Source organism: Ailuropoda melanoleuca, chromosome 14, assembly GCF_002007445.2.
Source record: "Ailuropoda melanoleuca isolate Jingjing chromosome 14, ASM200744v2, whole genome shotgun sequence".
Classification (NCBI taxonomy): domain Eukaryota; kingdom Metazoa; phylum Chordata; class Mammalia; order Carnivora; family Ursidae; genus Ailuropoda; species Ailuropoda melanoleuca.
The window spans coordinates 39,503,651-39,523,750 of record NC_048231.1 but is presented as its reverse complement, the minus strand read 5'-3'; the positions used below and the strand labels follow the sequence as shown (position 1 = coordinate 39,523,750).

The 20,100-nt window shown below is 38.1% G+C and overlaps 1 protein-coding gene across 6 annotated transcripts in view; it reads right to left on the bottom strand.

The window, feature by feature from the left end:
• The window catches only part of RCOR1 (REST corepressor 1), a 139,029-nt gene that overhangs the window by 32,818 nt on the left and 86,111 nt on the right, over positions 1-20,100 (bottom strand). For all 6 annotated transcript variants that reach the window (XR_004620459.1, XR_004620460.1, XR_004620462.1 and 3 more), the window contains one exon: positions 16,755-16,838. Coding sequence is in view for 2 of the 6 variants with exons in the window: in XM_034643135.1 (XP_034499026.1) it covers positions 16,755-16,838 (84 nt within the window). In the remaining 4 variants the exon portion in view is untranslated. The remainder of the gene's footprint in view (positions 1-16,754; positions 16,839-20,100) is intronic.

Below are 20,100 nucleotides of genomic sequence, written 5' to 3'. Positions count from 1 at the left end.
CTACTCGGCAATTCTGTATTCCTCCTCCTAGCCAGTATCCACTGGTAGGACTCTGGCTAAGCTCCACCCCGCCTCTCTGTTCCTCCTTTCCTCATCAGCAGAAGAGTGGATTGACTATCATGATCCTAAAAGTGGTTCCAGGGCTAACATTTTATGAGTAATTAAAAACTTTGGGAGGGAGGCGCCTGAGTGGCTCAGCTGGTTGAGGGTCCAACTCTTGATTTCTCAGGTCATAATCTTGGGGTCATGAGATCCAGCTTCACGTCGGGCTCCACACTCAGCAGGGAGTCTGCTTGAGATTCTCCCTCTCCCTCTGCTCTCCCACTCCTCGTGCACATATGCACATGAGTGCACTAATAAACCAATGTTAAAAAAATTTTTCAGAGGGCGCCTGGGTGGCTCAGCATTGAGCGCCTGCCTTCGGCTCAGGGAGTGATCCCAGCGTTCTGGGATCGAGCCCCGCATCCGGCTCCTCCGCTAGGAGCCTGCTTCTTCTTCTCCCACTCCCCCTGCTTGTGTTCCCTCTCTTGCTGGCTGTCTCTCTCTCTCTCTCTCTCTCTCTGTCAAATAAATAAATAAATAAATAAATAAATAAATAAATAAATAAATAAATAAATAAATAAATAAATAAATAAATAAATAAATAAATAAATAAATAAATAAATAAATAAATAAATAAATAAATAAATAAATAAATAAATAAATAAATAAATAAATAAATAAATAAATAAATAAATAAATAAATAAATAAATAAATAAATAAATAAATAAATAAATAAATAAATAAATAAATAAATAAATAAATAAATAAATAAATAAATAAATAAATAAATAAATAAATAAATAAATAAATAAATAAATAAATAAATAAATAAATAAATAAATAAATAAATAAATAAATAAATAAATAAATAAATAAATAAATAAATAAATAAATAAATAAATAAATAAATAAATAAATAAATAAATAAATAAATAAATAAATAAATAAATAAATAAATAAATAAATAAATAAATAAATAAATAAATAAATAAATAAATAAATAAATAAATAAATAAATAAATAAATAAATAAATAAATAAATAAATAAATAAATAAATAAATAAATAAATAAATAAATAAATAAATAAATAAATAAATAAATAAATAAATAAATAAATAAATAAATAAATAAATAAATAAATAAATAAATAAATAAATAAATAAATAAATAAATAAATAAATAAATAAATAAATAAATAAATAAATATAAATAAATAAATAAATAAATAAATAAATAAATAAATAAATAAATAAATAAAATCTTTAAAAAAATTTTCGGGGCGCCTGGGTGGCTTAGTCAGTTGTGTGTCTGCCTTCAGCTCAGGTCACGATCCCAGGATCCTGGGACTGAACCCCACATCGGGCTCCCTGCTCAGTGGGGAGCCTCCTTTTCCTTCTCCTCCCTGCTCATGCTCTCTGTCACTACCTCTGTCTCTCTCAAATAAATAAAATATTTTTTAAAAAAAAATTCTCCCTCCCCCTCTGCACCTCTCCCGACTTGCGTGCGTGCTCTCTTGAAAATGGATCAATAATCCACCTTTACTCCCGTCCTCCTACACTTGTGAGCCTTCCGGAAAGGCAAAAGTAGGATCTCCTGTATTTTAAAAACTGATCATCACTAGAATGACATTTAGTTGTAATTAAAACAATAACCACTTTTCCTTAAAAATGCGCAAAGCCTATGGTAAAGAATCAATCAGCACAGTGACACACTAGCCTTCTGCATCTCTCACACTGAGAGTCAGCCTCCCTGACAACTAAGTCCCTAAGCAGGTAGCTGTGTACTCAAAATAATTTCATTTGCTCTCATGCATGTTTTCCTTTAACAGTATGAGCTGAAGGAAGGAACTATGCTCCAAACAAGGACTGCATCTCCCTTAACTAAAGGCAACATTCCTTGACAATAAAAGGAGGGAGGGGAACACACTGTAGAGTCACCCATAAACTCACAGCAGGCAACAGTGGAAAGAGCCCTGCATCCTCGGTTTTCTATCAGGAACTTGCAAGCTAAACCCATTTCCTCACCTGTTTGACAAGAATGAGGTAAGATATCCTGCTCAAATCCTTTACAAAGTTGTGAAGCAGCCAAGATACACAAAAGTTAACTATTACTAAAATGAATTCCTCCATAAACATGTGTGAGATTCAATTAGAGATGGGGCAGGGTGCACTTTACAACCACAGAATATATCAAGAGAAACCCAGTCCTTGAACCCCAGGAAAGCTGTGCTCCAATCCAGAAGCTCCCAATCCTAACTGATACGAACCAGCTGGTAAACTTCCTTGAAGTACTGACTCTTGGGTTCCACCCTCCTTTGTTTATACACGTGTATACACGTATGTAAGTTTATGTGTGTATATTTATGTGCATGGATGTGTGTGTACTTCATGAATATATAGTTTTTATAAAGTATGATGGGCACAGAGAAAAGCACACACATAAAGGCCCAGCTTGGTGATTTTTCAGAAAAGGAACACACCTAGATCAAGGAAAGAACTGACCACACTCAAGATGTTCGATTTGCTTTCAAGGCCCCCGTGAGAATCATGAATTAGAGCATAATATTAATGTGTAAAAAACATGAGTTTGATAACATTCCCCATTTTAATGTGATAAAAAGCACCTCAGCAAACACAAAATTTTTAAGTTTGGTATTAAAGAGATTAGACACTATCAGGACCACAGAAACAGGAAGAAATGTGCTTTTTATGTTACTACTATATAAAAAGAGGTTTGTGAATTTCAATCATGTAAACATTTTTTTCCTTTCAGTGACTGTATGGAAGTTCTTTTTTAAATTACCGACTTCAGGGGCGCCTGGGTAGCTCAGTCAGTTAAGTGTCTGACTTCGGCTTGGGGCATGATCTCAGGGTCTGAGGACCCAGCCCAGCATCAGGCTCCACACTCAGCACAGTCCGCTTGTCCCTCTCCCTCTGCCCCTCCCCCTGCTTGTGCTCTCTCTGTTTCTCTCTCTCAAATAAATAAATAAAATCTTTATAACTAAGTTAAATAAATTACCAACTTCAAGCACCCATCCTGCAGAGGAGGAGGTGGGCAGAGGGATTTACAAGACTGCAAATCCCAGTGACTCCTCACAGATTGGTCTACAAACCTCAAATGATAGGGACATTTGTCCTTTAACCCTGCCTCTGCCACCCTGCATATACAAGGATCCCTCCCTTAGTACAACCCACTGTGTATAAAGATGCAGAAAAGAGAAATCCCTAAGCGAGACTAAAACAGCCAGGGAAACACATAGGGGAGGTTGGGTTCTAGGAAGGGCACAGGAACACAAGGCTCTGCCCACCACAGACTTGATGCAAGGTCACTTCCCCTCTGTGGGCCCTGGTTTCCCCAGCTCTGAAAATGGAAGGTCAACTGGATAGTGATATAGTGAGAATGGCGGAGAGGGATAACAACATGTTTGTTGGGAGGGGGCAGGTTTTCCCACTCTAAGTCCTACCCACTTTCAATGCTTGAATCTTGGCGGGGGGAGGGAGGTACCTTCATCCAGTAAAGAAACCCAACCTTTCGAAGAAGTAAGTGGCAGAAAGGTGACATTTTAAAATGACTATACTTTATATTTAACCATTTTCCACTGAATCAACAAATATTTCGGGCCTACTGTGTGTCCCGTGCTGCTAATACAGCCACAATTAAAACAGCCCGCTTTCACAGAATTCAGTCTGGCTGGAGAAATAAATTACACAAATAATTAACTCCAATTGTCTTAAGCATCAAAGAAAAAGAACTATGAATGCACTTAGCTGGGAAATCTGATCTGCAGAATCAAGAGAGACTTTCTTTTCTACTGGAAAAGAACACTATAAATTCCTGCTTACTCATTTGTTATTTATAGTAGGCAAAAACTGAAAAAATAGAAATGTTCAAGAATGGGGACATGGTTAAATAAATTAAGCTATATGATGGAATATTCAGGGATCAAAACTCTGTTTAATGTTTAATTATAGGAAAATTAAAGTTGAAAAACTATTATATACAGTATGACCCATTCGTTCTTAAATTCAGAGCGCACAGAAGCATACAGAAAAGACACAAAAGCAAAATTTTAATAGTGGCTGTATATACCCATGTGATGAGGTGAAGGAGTTCTAGGCTATTTTTAATAATAAAAACAAGCTTGTGTGTATATATATGTAATTTCTTTTCTGAACCATTCGAGACTATCATAATTATGCCCTGTACTCTTAAATACTAAGCATGTATCTTCTAAGAGTAGGTATGTTCTCTAACATAATCACAGAACAGTAAATTCAACATTTAAACAATAATCTGGGTCTCTATTCTAATCTGGCCAGTGGACCCCAAAATGTGCTTTACATTGTGCTCAAGAACTTTAAAGTAAATCCCAGTTATCTCATCCCTACATATATATAACCAATACACATCTTTTTAAGAATGTGGACCAAAAAAAAAGTAGACATATATTTAATAGAACCACAATACCATTATCACACCTAACAAAAACAGAATTCCTTGATACGAGAAACAGTGTTAGACGGTCACTGTCTAAAATGTGTAAGTTCAACGACAACAACTACTGGCGAGGACACAGAGCACATAAATTTTGCATTTTATTGGTAGCAGGATGAACCAGTTTGACCACTCTGGAAAATAATCTGGCATTGATCTCTCATAGCTGAATATCTACATTCCGGATGGATATCAAGAACTAAGACACAGGAAGTTCCCAGTAGTAATAGTCATAGAAATAAAAAAACCGGAAGCGAATGTACATTGTGAACAGAAAGGTAAATAAATTAAAACAAGATGAAATTCTTTAAGTATAAGAGGATGAAGATAAGACACACTGGCATGATGAAAGGGGAAGGTAACCCTTGATTTTTAGTGGAGGGCTTCAACTATAGGCTATAGATCCAGCTCTGCCTTTTCTAGTAAGTTCTGAACATTGACCTCACTCTCAAACACTTAAATAAGGATAAAAATGATAAAAACAACTTTCACACACTAAAAAACATCATTTTAATCACAATTATCAAGCCCTCTGAAAGCCATTTACTTATAAAAAGCTGAAAACTAAGGTATTAGCTTATCCTGTCCTTACCCCTGCATACATTCCAGCCAAAGACAGGTTAAGAATTTTAAGTCCACATCTCCCTCCTGTCAATGACCAGGGAAGGTTCCCATCAGACTGTAGGTTACACTTAGACAGGGACTTGTCAGACTGTTCATTCTTATATTCCCCCAGTGCCTGGCACATACGTATCACTCAAATATTTACTGAGTAAATGAACGGTCATTAGGTGAGTGGCAAAAAAGAAAATGTTGGAGGATTCCAGATGACCCAAGATGCAGAACAAAGAGAGCTGAAAAGCCTATATGTGCAAATCTCCATACACAGGAGTGTCCACCGCCCCATCATTTTCTTGCTCACTGGACAAGTATTTATTGTATCCACCACGTGCTGAGAGGACTGACAGAGAGCTGAGCAAACATACCAAGTTCCCCGTCAGTTTTTAGTAGAGGGAGACAAAGTAAAAAATACTACGTTGGGTGACGACAAATGGAATGAAGGCAATGAAGCAAGGTAAGGCAGCAGTGGTCTCTATTTCAGTGTGGTCAAGGAAAGCCACTCTGATGTTGACACATAAGCAATAACCAGGAGGAACTAAGGGAGCCATGTAGACATTTGGGAAAACAGTATTCCAGATAAAGGAACAGAAAAGGCTCTAGGGAGAGTGTTTTTGGTGGACTCAGGAGGGGAGAAGTGGGGTCAGACTATGTAGGGCCTTGTGGCCAACTGTCAGGTCTTCTGATTTTTATACTGAACTGGAAAGGCACAGTAATGTCTTAAAGAGAGATTCTTGAAATGTACTATGTATTTATATGAATGTTAAAAAATTTACTATAGATCTATGAAACTTTCGCACACAACATAATCTTGAATATGTGTTCTGAAGTCAAATGTCCTAACATAGAAGAAACGTTTGTGTATGTTGCAGGTCTAAGGAAGGTTTCATTCCAAGAAGGCTACAACTTGTTTTAAAATCTCTAATTTGACTTTGCCTTTTCACATGTCAATTCTATATGTCTAGCATAGTGTATGTGTTAATTTTTTTCTTTATAATTATCCAGCTTAAAACAAAAATCATCCAGCTTGACGGTCTCTGCCATAGCTAATGACTTCCATCTATGTCCATTTTAACATTGAGGTTTGTGCTTACCACTGTTACCAATTTCTCATTTTTACACAATAAAAATAAAATGTAATCAAATACTTAAATAACTGCAGAAGTACTGATTATATATAACCTATAAAGTACATGATGCATAAATGAGCAGGACCATCTGTTTCACTGATTCCCAACAGCCAAAGTTACCGTGCAAATTTCTACACCCAAGGCAAGTGCAGCTGAGTCTAGGAAATTGGCTTCTTCAGGAAACGATCCACAGTGGGCATGGCTGTACACTGGCTTCCCCTCTGGCTCCAATTCACCTCTTACAGGTGAGTCAAACAACCAAAATCATCCTCAGATTCTCCTCTTTCCTAACCTATCCTTTCTGTTGAAACTGCCTTCTAAGAGCTCTCTCAGGCCACAGTTTTGTATTACATTTGACCACACTTGCTCGGTAAACATTTCTTTCTCTTCATTAAAGCAGTAAAGAAAACCAGACTGGGAATAAGCTCTGGTCTAACTGTACACATCTCGAAGAAGACAAAACTATCCAATTAAAAAAAAAAAACTTTTTGAGATTTTTTGCTACTAACATGTCCACTTTGTTTTACTAACATTCAGCTGCTTCTCTACACAGTCCAGACCTTCACTGGGTCTGTGTGTAAGGGTAGGGACACGAGGGGAATGGAAAGAGTACCATGTACTGCAATCAAAGCAGCAGCAGCCCCACAGCGAGAAGGCTGTCCTGAAGCCATCAGGTTGAGGCAAGCAAGGTAGGCATCTAAGGTACAGGCCAAGTGGGATGGGAGTTGAGGGGGGCATCCATGCAGAAGGGCAGCTACATACATCACAGTGGGGATTAGGGAGACAATGTCATATCACAGGCTCCTTGTAGGTATTGATAAAAATGTGTGGAAGAACTGATGGAGTAGTGCAGGTACACCCAGATATGACAGTATTCTGCTTATTTAAAGGCCTGTTAGGGGAGCGGGGTGGAGGGATGGGGTAACTGGGTGATGAACATTAAGGGGGGCACATGATGTAATGAGCACTGGGCGTTATATAAGACTGATGAATCACTGACCTCTACCTCTGAAACCAGTAATACGGTATATGTTACTTAATGGAATTTAAATAAAAATAAATTTAAAAAAGCAATAATGAAAATTTGGTAGAAAATAAAGCCTGAAACCAAGAACTATTTTATCATGGGTGGGTTTTAATAACCATCAACTAATAGATGTCAAATACTCCTACTTCTTTACCTGGAAAATAAAGTAGAAATATTTTTAAAAATAATAATAATAAAGGCCTGTTAAAGGCCACCTGACACCTACCTAACCCCACATTCCTATGATCTCCCTCTCCTTTGAGCAAGTTCAAACACTCCTGACACTGCTAGTCTGACTCTTAAATTTCAATTAAACCTCTCTTTCAACAGCAACGGCCTAGTTAGGGAGTCAACTTCTCTCAGCTGCAATGGATCAACACTCACTGCCTCTAGCCCCAGCTCTTCCCTAAGCCACAAGGCTGTCAAGAGCCCTGACGTACAGTTTCACTGCTTCTCACCTCCCCAAGGACAACCCGTATCATAGCCAGGCAGGTCGCCAAAACAAAGCACTGCATTTTCTCCCCACATCCTCAGGCCTGTTCGAATGCAAACGCGTCTTTCCCGTCTGCAGTGCGCATGTGCACCTTGTCCCACCAGCCAACTCTTCTATTCCTCAACATTCTACCCTGCAGTCAGCGGACTCCAACGCTTCCCTTGTTTCTCCCCAGGAAAATGGAGCGCTTTCTGCCAGGTCCCAAGGGGAGCATCCGAACACTAACAGTATGCCTGATGCTAAAATAAGACTCAACTGTCCTCATCTCCAATTAGTGAACATTTTTCAGTTTCTCTCACCATCTGTCCAACCTCCAGATTCCACTACTTTTTCAACTTTTATTCACTCCTTTGTCCCCTAAACCTCAAGCCATTGTTTCAACAATTTTCCAGAATTATTTAACATAACACTATTTATTTATTTATTTTTAAAGATTTTATTTATTTATTTGACAGAGAGACAGCCGGCGAGAGAGGGAACACAAGCAGGGGGAGTGGGAGAGGAAGAAGCAGGCTCCCAGCAGAGAAGCCTGATGTGGGGCTTGATCCCAGGATCTCTGGAATCATGCCCTGAGCCAAAGGCAGACGCTTAATGACTGCACCACCCAGGCACCCCATAACACTATTTAAATCATATTGTTCTCATCTATGCCACTTGGAATTTATATTTCTTCTACATGAAAGATGTCTCTACAAGGAACATCTTTTAGGCATACCCCAAAGGTTGGATCTCTCACTGAAGTTTTACTTAGATACAGCCCAAAGCAACTCATGCAACATCACTAATGCTTTAAGAATGTAATTATAGTTTATTAAATGAAGCCGCACATGAAGGCAGATGTGTGTAATAAATGCCATCTGGAGACCAGAGCTCTAGCCCAAACTTGGCTACTAATTAGCTTGTAGGATCTTAAGCATTTGACTTAATTTCTCTAGGCCTCAATTTTTTGCATCCAAGAAAGAACTGGACTAGAGGAAATACATATAAATTACTTGTTTACATGTTCATTTTTCCTCCTTTCTCCATTAGAGTATAAGCTTCCTGAATCCCTCACTCCTGCTACAGTACCGAGCACACAAAGCTGCTCAATTCACATAACCCCAAACAAGATACTTCTGGAAAGAATGTGAAACTGTGAGCCTAAACTTCACGTAAAAAATACATGAGCCAGAAACACCGAAAAGAATAAAAATAGTACAAATCAGGAAACATATATAACAGTGAAAGAAAATCAAGAGTCCAGATACAGACCAAAGTACACATACAAGTTTCACATAAGTGAAGGGGAAAAGAATTAACTCCAAATAGAACAATGGCGTAATGAGGCAGGAGGAGGAAGGAGGGGAGGGTAGAAGATACGTAGGTATCTATGTCTGTAATAGGTGCGGGGAGGGGCTTTTTCAGCATGACCGTATACTAGAAGCCACAAATAAGTTTAATAAATTTAACTACATATAATTTTAAAATACAAATTAAAAAATAAGGTAAGATTTAACTGCTAGAGAAGAATTAAAAGGTCAAAATACGAAGATGCTCAACCTTAGTAATAATTAATGAAATCCTTTTCTATCAGTTCAGCAAAGTTTAAAAAAACAATTAATATTCCCATACAGTGAGACACCACCTCACACCCATTAAGATACTATGAAAAAACAAACAAACAGAAAATAACAATTCTGATGAGGATGTGGAGATACTAAAGCCCGTGCACTGTTGGTGGGAGTGTAAATGGTAACAGCTTTGGTGGAGGACAGGATGGCAATACCTCAGAAAAATTAAAAAAACAGAATTACCAAATCCAGCAATTCCACTTCTGAGTATATACACAAAAGAAACGAAAGCAGGTCCTCAAAGAGGTATTTGCACACCTGTATTCACAGCAGCAGCATTCACAGTAGCCAAAATGTAGAAATAACCCAAGTGCCCACCAACAGATAAATGGAGACATGTGGTCATTCCGTTCATACAGTGGAATATTATTCAGTTATACAAATGAAGGAAACTGTGACACAGGCTACAATGAGGACAACTCAACTTGAGGACATTATGCCGAGTGAAATGAGCCAGTCACCAAAACAGTATAATTCCACTTATATGAAGTGCCCAGAGTGGTCAAATTCATTGAGTCAGAAAGTAGAGTGGTGGCTGCCAGGAGCCGGGGGGAGGGGAAAATATAGACTTGGGGGTTTTTTTGTTTTGTTTTTTTTTAAGATTTTATTTATTTATTTGACAGAGAGAGAGACAGCCAGCAAGAGAGGGAACACAAGCAGGGGGGGTGGGAGAGGAAGAAGCAGGCTCCCAGCGGAAGAGCCTGATGCGGGGCTCGATCCCAGAATGCCGGGATCATGCCCTGAGCTGAAGGCAGATGCTTAACGACTGAGCCACCCAGGCGCCCCAGACTTGGGTTTTTAGTGAGTACAGAGTTTCAGTTTTGCAAGATGAAAAGAGCTCTAGAGGGACGCCTGGGTGACTCAGTCGGTTAAGGGTCTGGTCTCGGCTCAGGTTATGATCCCAGGGGCCTGGAATCAAGTTCCACATTGGGCTCCTTGCTCAGCAGAGAGCCTGCTTCTCCCTCTGCCTTCTGCTCCCCCTGCTTGTGAGGTCATTCCCTCTCTCTGACAAATAAATAAACAAAATCTTTTTAAAAAAAGTTCTAGAGGTTGGGTGCACAACAATATGAATGTACATAATACCACTATACACTTAAAAATGGTTAAAATGGAAATATAAATCAACATATTTCATTTGCTTGTTATAATTTCACAATAAAATTTACTTGGAATTAAAGAAATGGTTAAGATGGTAAATTTTACACTATATTTAAGTATAATTAAAAATAATTATCAAAAAAATTTTAAGAAAGGGGCGCCTGGGTGTCTCAGTTGGTTAAGCGTCTGCCTTCAGCTCGGATCATGATCCCAGAGTCCTGGGATCCGGCCCCACGTTGGGCTCTCTGCTCAGCGGGAGCCTTCTTCTCCCTCTCCCTACAGCCCCCCCTGCTTGTGCTCTCTGTCAAATAAATAAATAAAATCCTAAAAAAAAAAAAAGAAAAAAATTAATATACTCAATGATGGGGACATTTTGGAAAAGAGGCACACTCCCTTAACTCTTCAGATGACACATGGAAAAATCTGTAAGTGTAAAATGTACCTACCATTTGACCCAGCAACCCCACTTTAATGATGTTCACAGCAACACTGTTCAGAAACGCTTAACTATGAAACACCCATATTATATGACCATTAAAAAAAAATAAGTGCATAAGGACTAACAGACATCCAGAATATTAACATAATACTGGTTAATGTGAGAGATGTACAAAATTTTTATCTTGTGCATATGTATTATTTTTAGTTTAAAAGAAAATAAATTATACACTTTAAATTTAGAGCGGCCAAAATCCAAAATACTGATAACACCAAATACTTACAAGGACACAGAGCAACAGGAACTCTCATTCATTGCTGGTAGGAATGCAAAATGGCACAGCCACTTCAGAAGACAGTCTTGCTCTCTTCTCAAATAAATAAATGAAATTTAAAAGGGGGGGGGCGCCTGAGTGGCTCAGTCAGTTGAGCATCTGCCTTCAGCTCAGGTCATTATCCCAGGGTCCCTCTCCCTCTGCCCTTCCCCATTGCTCGTGCTCTCTCTCACTATCTCTCTAAGAGAGGAGAGAGGAGAGAGGAGAGAGGAGAGAGGAGAGGAGAGGAGAGGAAAGAGGCAGTCTTGCAATTCCTTACAAAATTAAATGTATTCTTAATATATAATCCAGCGATCCTGCTCCTTGGTATTTACCCAAAAGAGCTGAAAACTTACATCCGCACTAAACCCACATATACATGTTTACAACAGCTTTATTCATAATTGCCAAAATTTGGAAGCAACCAAGACACCCTTCAGTAGGTGAATGGGTAAACACACTGTAGTCCATCCAGATGATGGAATGCTGTTCGGCACCAAAAAGAAAATGAGCCATCAAGCCATGAAAAGGACACGAAGGAAACTCAAATGTATATTATTATTAGGTCAAAAAAGCCAATCTGAAAAGGCTACATACTATATCAGTCCAGCTATATAACAGTTCTGGAAAAGACAAAATTATGGAGACAGTAAAAAGATCAGTAGTTGCCAAAAGTTACGGGGTTGGGAGGGACGCGTAGGCAGACCACAGAGAATTTTTAGGGCAGGGAAACTATTCAGTATGAAATTATAATAGTGAATACGTGTCACTATACATTTGTCAAAACCTCCAGAATGTACAACACAGGAATGAACCCTAATGTAAACTATGAACCTTGGGTAACAATGATGCATCAATATATAGGTTGACTGATAACTTTACCACTCTGGTAGGGGATGTCCACAGTGGGGGAAGCTGTACATGTGTGGGGGCAGAAGTATATGGGAAATCTCTATACTTTCTACTCAATTTGGCTGTCAACCTAAAACTGCTCTAGAAATTAAATCTGTTTTTAAAAATGAAAAGAAAAAAGAAACAATGTATTTGCCCCTTGGCCTAGGAACTCTATTTCTAGGGATTTATCATCCCCTACAGCTTTTTTTAAAAGTTTAAAACCCAAGAAACAGACTCTTAACTATAGAGAACAAACTGATGGTTACCAGGGTGAAACAGGTGATGGAAACTAAGGAGTGCACTTGTGATGATAAGCACCGGGTGATTAAAATAAAAACTTAAAAAAAATAAGTAACTTTAAAAAAGAAAGAAGAACTGAAAGACTTCAAATATCCAGTATGGAATGAATAAGTCACAGGAATAAAAGGGACAGCCTAAGGAATATATATAGTCGGTGGTACTGTAATAGCTTGTATGGTGACAGATGGGAGCTACACTTGCTGTGAGCACAGCATAATGTACAGACTTCCTGAATCACTATGTTGTACACCTGAAAATAACATAACATTGTGTGTCAACTATACTTCAATTTTGTAAAAAAGACTAAATTATGGGACACCATTACTTGTTATTTAAAAACTAGGTAATTGTAAATGTATTGAGGGAGAACAGAGTCCCAGATATATTAAGAACTGCTGAAAAGCTCATACTTAGGGATAAAAAATTTATATATTAATATGTATAAAAATATTAGGAGGGGTGCTCAGTCAGTTAAGCATCTGCCTTCAGCTCAGGTCATGATCCCAGGATCCTGGGGTGGAGCCCCCAACCCCCACCATGGCATCAGCCTCCCTGCTCAGTGGGTAGCCTGCTTCTCCCTCTCACTCTGCCCTTCCCCCCACTCATGTTCTCTCTCCTTCGCTTTGCTCTCTCCTCTCTCAAATAAATAAATTAATTTAAAAAATATAAGGAAAATACATATATTATACACAGTGACTATGAGAGGATGGTAATTGTCTACATTATACATTCTGTACTATGTGAAATGTCTACAACAGCATTTATTTTAATGACGACAGAATAATTTTGTGAACTTGCAGTAACCCTAAGAGGCAGAGAGCTCTAAACAGCTACTTGAGAAGAAAGAAACCAACACAAGAAAAACCAGATCTACAGACATCCTTACATGAGGGATACCTGCTAGCAATCTATACATGCTCCAAATGTCCTATTTCTATGTAGAGTCAGTATCAATGCTGGACAACCAAGACTTACACATCCTTTGAAAATAAAGAAGAACGGCAAGAAGAAAAGGCTTCTTTTTTGACCATATACCGTGGAGAAGGGAGTTGAGGAGGAAATGACAGGTGTGCAAATGGAAAAAATTGTGTACCCCATCCACATTCAAACTACTATCACATTTTAAGGCCTAACTATGATTAGACTACTAGCCAAGAACTGTATGATTCCCAAAGCTCCACAAATGGAAGCCTACTAAGAGGACCCAAACTCACATCTGGACACCACATTATATTTACATCCTCACCCTTGAGCAGTTAGGCAAGTTCCTGATAACTCACATTCCATTCCTAGAGCTGTATCTTAAGAAAAGGCTAAAAACACAACAAAAACAACAAACAAAAGAGGACAAAGCTCTAGAATTCAGTTTTTCAGCATAGCTTTCTTACAATAGCCAACAAGCCAGAAACAACATAAATTTTCAATAGAAGAAGGTTAATAAATACATGGATCTATCCATATGATGTACACGGTTTCTTAACGATGTGGGAAATGGTTCGGTGAATATTCAGGAAAACAATACACAGACATATATACACCCACATCATCTCACTTATATAAATATGCACACAAGAGGAAAAAAAAGAGGACTGGGGAAAATCCCAAAATGTTTACAACAGTTATCTCTGGGTAATGGAATAATGTGGGAGCCGTTCCTTCTTTATAATTTCCTGTATTTTCTCAACTCTCAACAATATAGAAATGAGAAATGTTACTTGCATATTGGTTTTAAAAGTCTCAAGTTTTAAAGGCTTATATTAAAACTGCCAATTTATTTTAGGCAATACCATTGTTTAAAAATCAATTAACTTTTCATATTCTACTCTTTTCTTCTAGGTCTAGGAAAAATAAAAGTATCAAAATTAAGTTCTGACTCCACAGATGTCAACAGGTAATAAAACCACAAAGGGCACTGATCGACCATGAGACCATGAACCGCAGGAACAGAAGGATCATGGCAGAAATACAGAACACTGAGAGTTAATCAGTTCTCCCAGAGAGAGGCACTCAGAGCATGAGCCAGGGTGAAATCAGCAAACCTGGACACTGCTACTGGTTTCACCACTTTTTATCAGTGTCAGTTTCACAAACCTCTTTGAATTGTGGAATGCCATCTGTGAAATGGGGACAAAAATTTCCTCCTGGGTTACTGTGAAGAGCGAATGCATTTTAGTGCAGTGCCTGGCATAAAGATTCAACAGATGCTCATGATTCTGGATATTCGGTTCTGGGTACCATCATCTCCTATGGGCACTGTGCCCAAATGGAACATACCAGGAGTGTAAGAGAGAGACCCAAAAATCAAACCATCTGAAAACTGAACATCTCAAAGACTCGTCAGAAAGCAGACCTATTCAGCAGAGTTCAGGAAAATAAAGCTTTAAAAATTACAGGGAGGCAGACTGTCACCTTTCTCTTAAAAAGAACATGTTCAAAAAAGGAATAGATTGCTTTTGTAAGTTAATGCAAGTACTCAAAGGGGAAATAAACACACAGGAAATACTTAAAAGGTCTTTCCCAGCACAGTAAAGACATCAGAAATGCCAATACACTTCCTTTTGCTATTCTGTTCTTCATTATAAACTCATTAGGCAGCAGCCTGATAGAGGCAAAATTAAGATACTCTTAAAATCAAATTAGACTGAGATTATTCTATTACTGCTAAATTCAGCATTATTAAGAGTAGCTGAATTTCCCGTGCTCCATGGAGGGGATTGTACAAAAAAAGAATCCTTCCTGGTCAAAATTAAACTTGTTTCTTTACCATATGAGCTCTTTGTACTGTAAATATGCTAACATGGATACTGAATACAGAAGAGGAGAATATTTAATATGTATCCTCTCTCAGACTTATTTGGCAGTGGACACCTGTCAACACCTATTTTAATATTAGAAAACACACTTTGGGAAATCCTGACCAAAGTCTAAAAATCTGAGCCTTTACTCACGATTGAACAGTTTCCTGATAACATTTACCACTGGTGGCTTTCCAAGCCCTACTCTTATTTCACAGCATTGATTCTAAACCTATTTTTGTCAAAGACACCTTTGAAAATCCAGAAAAACAAACATACACCAAAAAAACTTTGCATGTGATTTCTAAGTTCACAAATCCCCATAAATTCCATCCATGAACCTCACTGAAAAATTCTCCAAATGGGGATTTAGTTTTTCTTTTCTAAGTTATGAAGAAAATTAAAACGTTGAAAATGCCAAACTTATGGTAATATATCTGATACAAAATTAATTTTGCTGGTATCATTTGAGCAGAGGGGACAGAAAAGCTGAAAAAGCAAACTCTGAATATACAATTAATATTACTAACAGCTATATGACCCTTACCCCCCCTAAATAAGATTCAAAGTAGCTCAGAGTATTCACCCTAATACAATTTTATTTTTTATTTTTTTTAAAAAGATTTTATTTATTTATTTGACAGAGCTAGAGACAGCCGGCGAGAGAGGGAACACGAGCAAGGTGAGTAGGAGAGGAATAAGCAGGCTCATAGCGGAGGAGCCTGATGTGGGACTCGATCCCATAACGCCAGGATCACACCCTGAGCCGAAGGCAGACGCTTAACCGAAGGCAGACGCTTAACCGCTGTGCCACCCAGGCGCCCCTCACCCTAATACAATTTTAAACTCATAAAACAAAGAATCAGTTCAACAGTTCTCCTTCTAGCAGGTGAAGTCTGACAGTATAAATAAAGCCTGTTTCCAATAACATACATTTTGCCCTTTGTAAACCTTCAATTAGAAATTTATAAATCTGGGGGCACCTGGGTGGCTCAGTTGTTAAGTGACTGCCTTTGGCTCAGGTCATGATCCTGGAGTCCTGGGATCTAGTTCTGCATTGGGCTCCCAGCTCAGCGGGGAGTTTGCTTCTCCCTCTGACCCTCTCCCCTCTCATGCTCTTTCTCACTCTTTCTCTCAAATAACTAAATAAAATCTTTAAAAAATTTCTTCTTCTTCTTTTTTTTTTATCTGTAAATTCCCAGCTGAGGGAGGCTTTACACTGCAGTATAATTTTCTTTCCACTCTAAGCTTTCCCTCCTAGTTACTCCAGTATTAGCTTGTACAGCATTTTGAAAAAAAGCAGATTATGAAACCATTGGTTAAGAATCTTTAAGTTGTTATGACAGACCACTGTAAAGAAATACACACTTTCAAAATCTTCAAATTATTTATTTTAAAAATGTAAGAAAAACATAACATGTATGGAGACTTTTAGCTACAAAAGTGACTTTAAAACTTTGCATTAAATAAAGGGAAAATAAAAGTCCTTTAAGACTTACGTTTTGCTTCTGATAGATTCTGATTAGGTGACCAGACCAGCATGCCAAGATTGTCTCGTTCTTGACTGCGTCTTGCTAGTTTGGCTTGGGAGAAATAAAAAAGAAAATTCTTATTATAATTTAACAGACATAATAAGCAATGATTAACAGCACCATTCTGGTCTTTTAATCCTTAGAACATGGTGACATCACCCACCCTTTACTGAAATCTGCCCCAATGGAACCTGCACACTTACCATCATACGGTGAGGGTGGCCCTGGAGTATGCCAAAATGTATCTACTTCTAAGCCCTTTACTATCAACAAACAGGTTTATTATTCTCATTTGTTAGGTGAGGAAACAGGTCATTTAGTAGAAGGAGGCCGAGTTAGGACTGAACTCAGGCAGAATGGCTACAGTGCCCAGGGGTTTAAGCACTATATACTAGGACACTCTGCTTTCAGACATGGGACATCCAAAAGGGAAGCCTCAAAGATGCTTTTAAAATATGTATACTTCATGTGTGCTTTGAATACCCTTACCCTTCTGTTCCAGAATAACTTTTTAGGGACCTGACAGCAGGAATCCAAAGATTCTTTTAACAACTTTATTCAAGAATAACCATTAAAAATACTTAATCTGAAAGCAAACTTATTTTTAAAAGATTTTATTTATTTATTTATTATTTATTTATTTATTATTTATTTATTAGAGAGACAGAGCACAAGCAGGAGGAGCAGCAGAGGGAGAGGGAGAAGCAGGCTCCCCGCTGGGCAGAGGGCCCGATGTAGGGCTCGATCCCAGAACCTTTGGGATCATGCCATGAGCTGAGGGCAGATGCTTAATTGACTGAGCCACCCAGGCCCCCTGAAAGCAAACTTTTTTTTTTTTTAAGATTTTATTTATTTGACAGAGAGGCAGCGAGAGAGGGAACACAAGCAGGGGGAGTGGGAGAGGAAGAAGCAGGCTCCCAGCGGAGGAGCCTGATGTGGGGCTCGATCCCAGAATGCTGGGATCATGACCTGAGCCGAAGGCAGATGCTTAACAACTGAGCCACCCCGGCGCCCCTGAAAGCAAGCTTCTTAAATGCATTCAAATTCTTAAAAATCTATGATACAAAATAGTGGGCCAAAGGTTTACAAGTGGCAGGTGTTGAGCTGACATGTATAACTGGATTAATCACAAGCAACAGTCATATACTACAACAGAGACATTTAGATGTTATCTTCAAAAGCTACAGAGGATTCAAGACCTAAGAGGCCCACTAACAAGTCTTTACACTAGTCAGGCCCAAACTCAATCATTCCAAAGGTCTTCGTAACTTTGTTTTTTCTTTTTCCTCTTTTTAAGATTTTATTTATTTGAAAGAGAGAGAGAAAGGGGGACAAGCCCGCACATGCGCATGAGAGGGTGGAAGTGGGGGGCGGGGTGCAGAGGCAGAGGAGAAGCAGACTCTCCACTGAGCAAGGAGCCCGAGGTGGGGCTCAACCCCAGGATCATGACCTGAGTCGAAGCATGGTTTAACAATTCCTGCTTCTATGAAACTGCCAGATCTCTCTCTTTTTTTTTAAGATTTTATTTATGTATTTGATGGAGAGAGAGTCAGCCAGCGAGAGAGGGAACACAAGCAGGGGGAGTGGGAGAGGAAGAAGCAGGCTCCCAGCGGAGGAGCCTGATGTGGGGCTCGATCCCAGAATGCTGGGATCACGCCCTGAGCCGAAGGCAGACGCTTAACAACTGAGCCACCCAGGTGTCCCTCTAATCTTTTATTTTATCTATCAATGTGTTCTAGGTTTTATAAAGAAAAAGATTTTTAGCAAAATCTAGGGGGAAGTTACTTTAAGGGAAAATAATGGGATGGTGGAAGGGAAAGACCCAAAGTGTGGACGCTATGAATCAGGCAAGGTGGAAACAGAGTGCAAAGGATGGAGAGGCAGGAATAGGAAAGATGTTCCCATCTACCCTTCATCACACCTTTATATATAGCTCTGACTTTCAAAACAATGTTACTGCTACACAGTTTTTATTTTATCTAAAAATAAAATAAAATCAATAAAGATGTGTGTGGGGAGGACCCCACATGGAATACAACCTTGCTGTATTTTAAATTAAAAGTCAAAAGTCAGAACAGAAATAAAGGGAAACCACATTTTGAAAAGGCAGAATTAAAAATGTCTTATTCACAGACAACATGATTATCTGTGTAGAAAATGTACAAAAAGTTACTAGAACAAATGAGTTAGCAAAGTTGCAGGAAACAAGATCAATAGTAAAAAAAAAAAAGTAAAAATCAAAATAGTTAATAAAAATCAAAATTAAAGAATACCTCTTTCAGCAGGTTAATAAAGTTAATAAAAGTTAATAAAAATAAAAACTAAAGAATATCCCTTTCATATCCCTATTCCCGTTATGGATCTGATACAACATATACACTAAAAACTATAAAACATTTCTGAAAGAAACTAAAAAAGATCTAAGTAAATGGAAAGACACACCATGTAAATGGATCAAAAGACACAGTATTATTAAGATAACATTCTTTCCAAATTGCTCTACAGATTTCATGCAATCCCAGTCTAAAATCCCAGCATGTTTTTTGGTAGGAACTGAAAAACATTCTAAAAATCATACAGGAGCACAAAGTACCTAAATAGCCAAAACAACTTTGAAAAGGAACAAAACTGGAAGATCTACGTGAATCAAACTAGTTATAAAGATTCAATAATCAAGACAGCGTTGTACTAGCATACAGGGAAATAATATAACAGAGTCCAAAAACAGAACCACACATACAGGAGCAACTGATTATCCACAAAGGTAAAAAGGCAAAATTCAGTGGAGAAAGAGAATCTTTTCAATAAATGATGCTGGATACTCATATTTTAAAAAATTGGATACTCATATTTAAATGGATACTCATATTTTAAAAAATAAACATGGGTCCATACCTTACATAAACAAATATACAAAAATTAACTCAAAACTGATGATAGAACTAAATATAAAACCAGAAGTTATAAAACTGCTAGAGGAAAACATGAAAAAACCTTTTTGGGGTGCCTGGGTGGCTCAGTTGGTAAAGCGCCCAACTCTTAATTTCCACTCAGGTCATCATCTCGGGGTTGTGAGATCAAGCCCTGTGTGGGGCTCCTCGCTCAAGGGGGGATCTGTCTGAGATTCTCTCTCTCCTCTACCCCTAACCCTGCTTGGATACATGTGCTCTCTAATATAAATAAATAAATCTTAAAAAAAAAAAAAAAGACCTTTTTGAACTTAGGTTGAAAAGACCTTAGATAAAACACCAAAAGCACAATCCATAAAAGAAAAAAATCCATAAATTGGACTTGATCCAAAGTAAGAACTTCC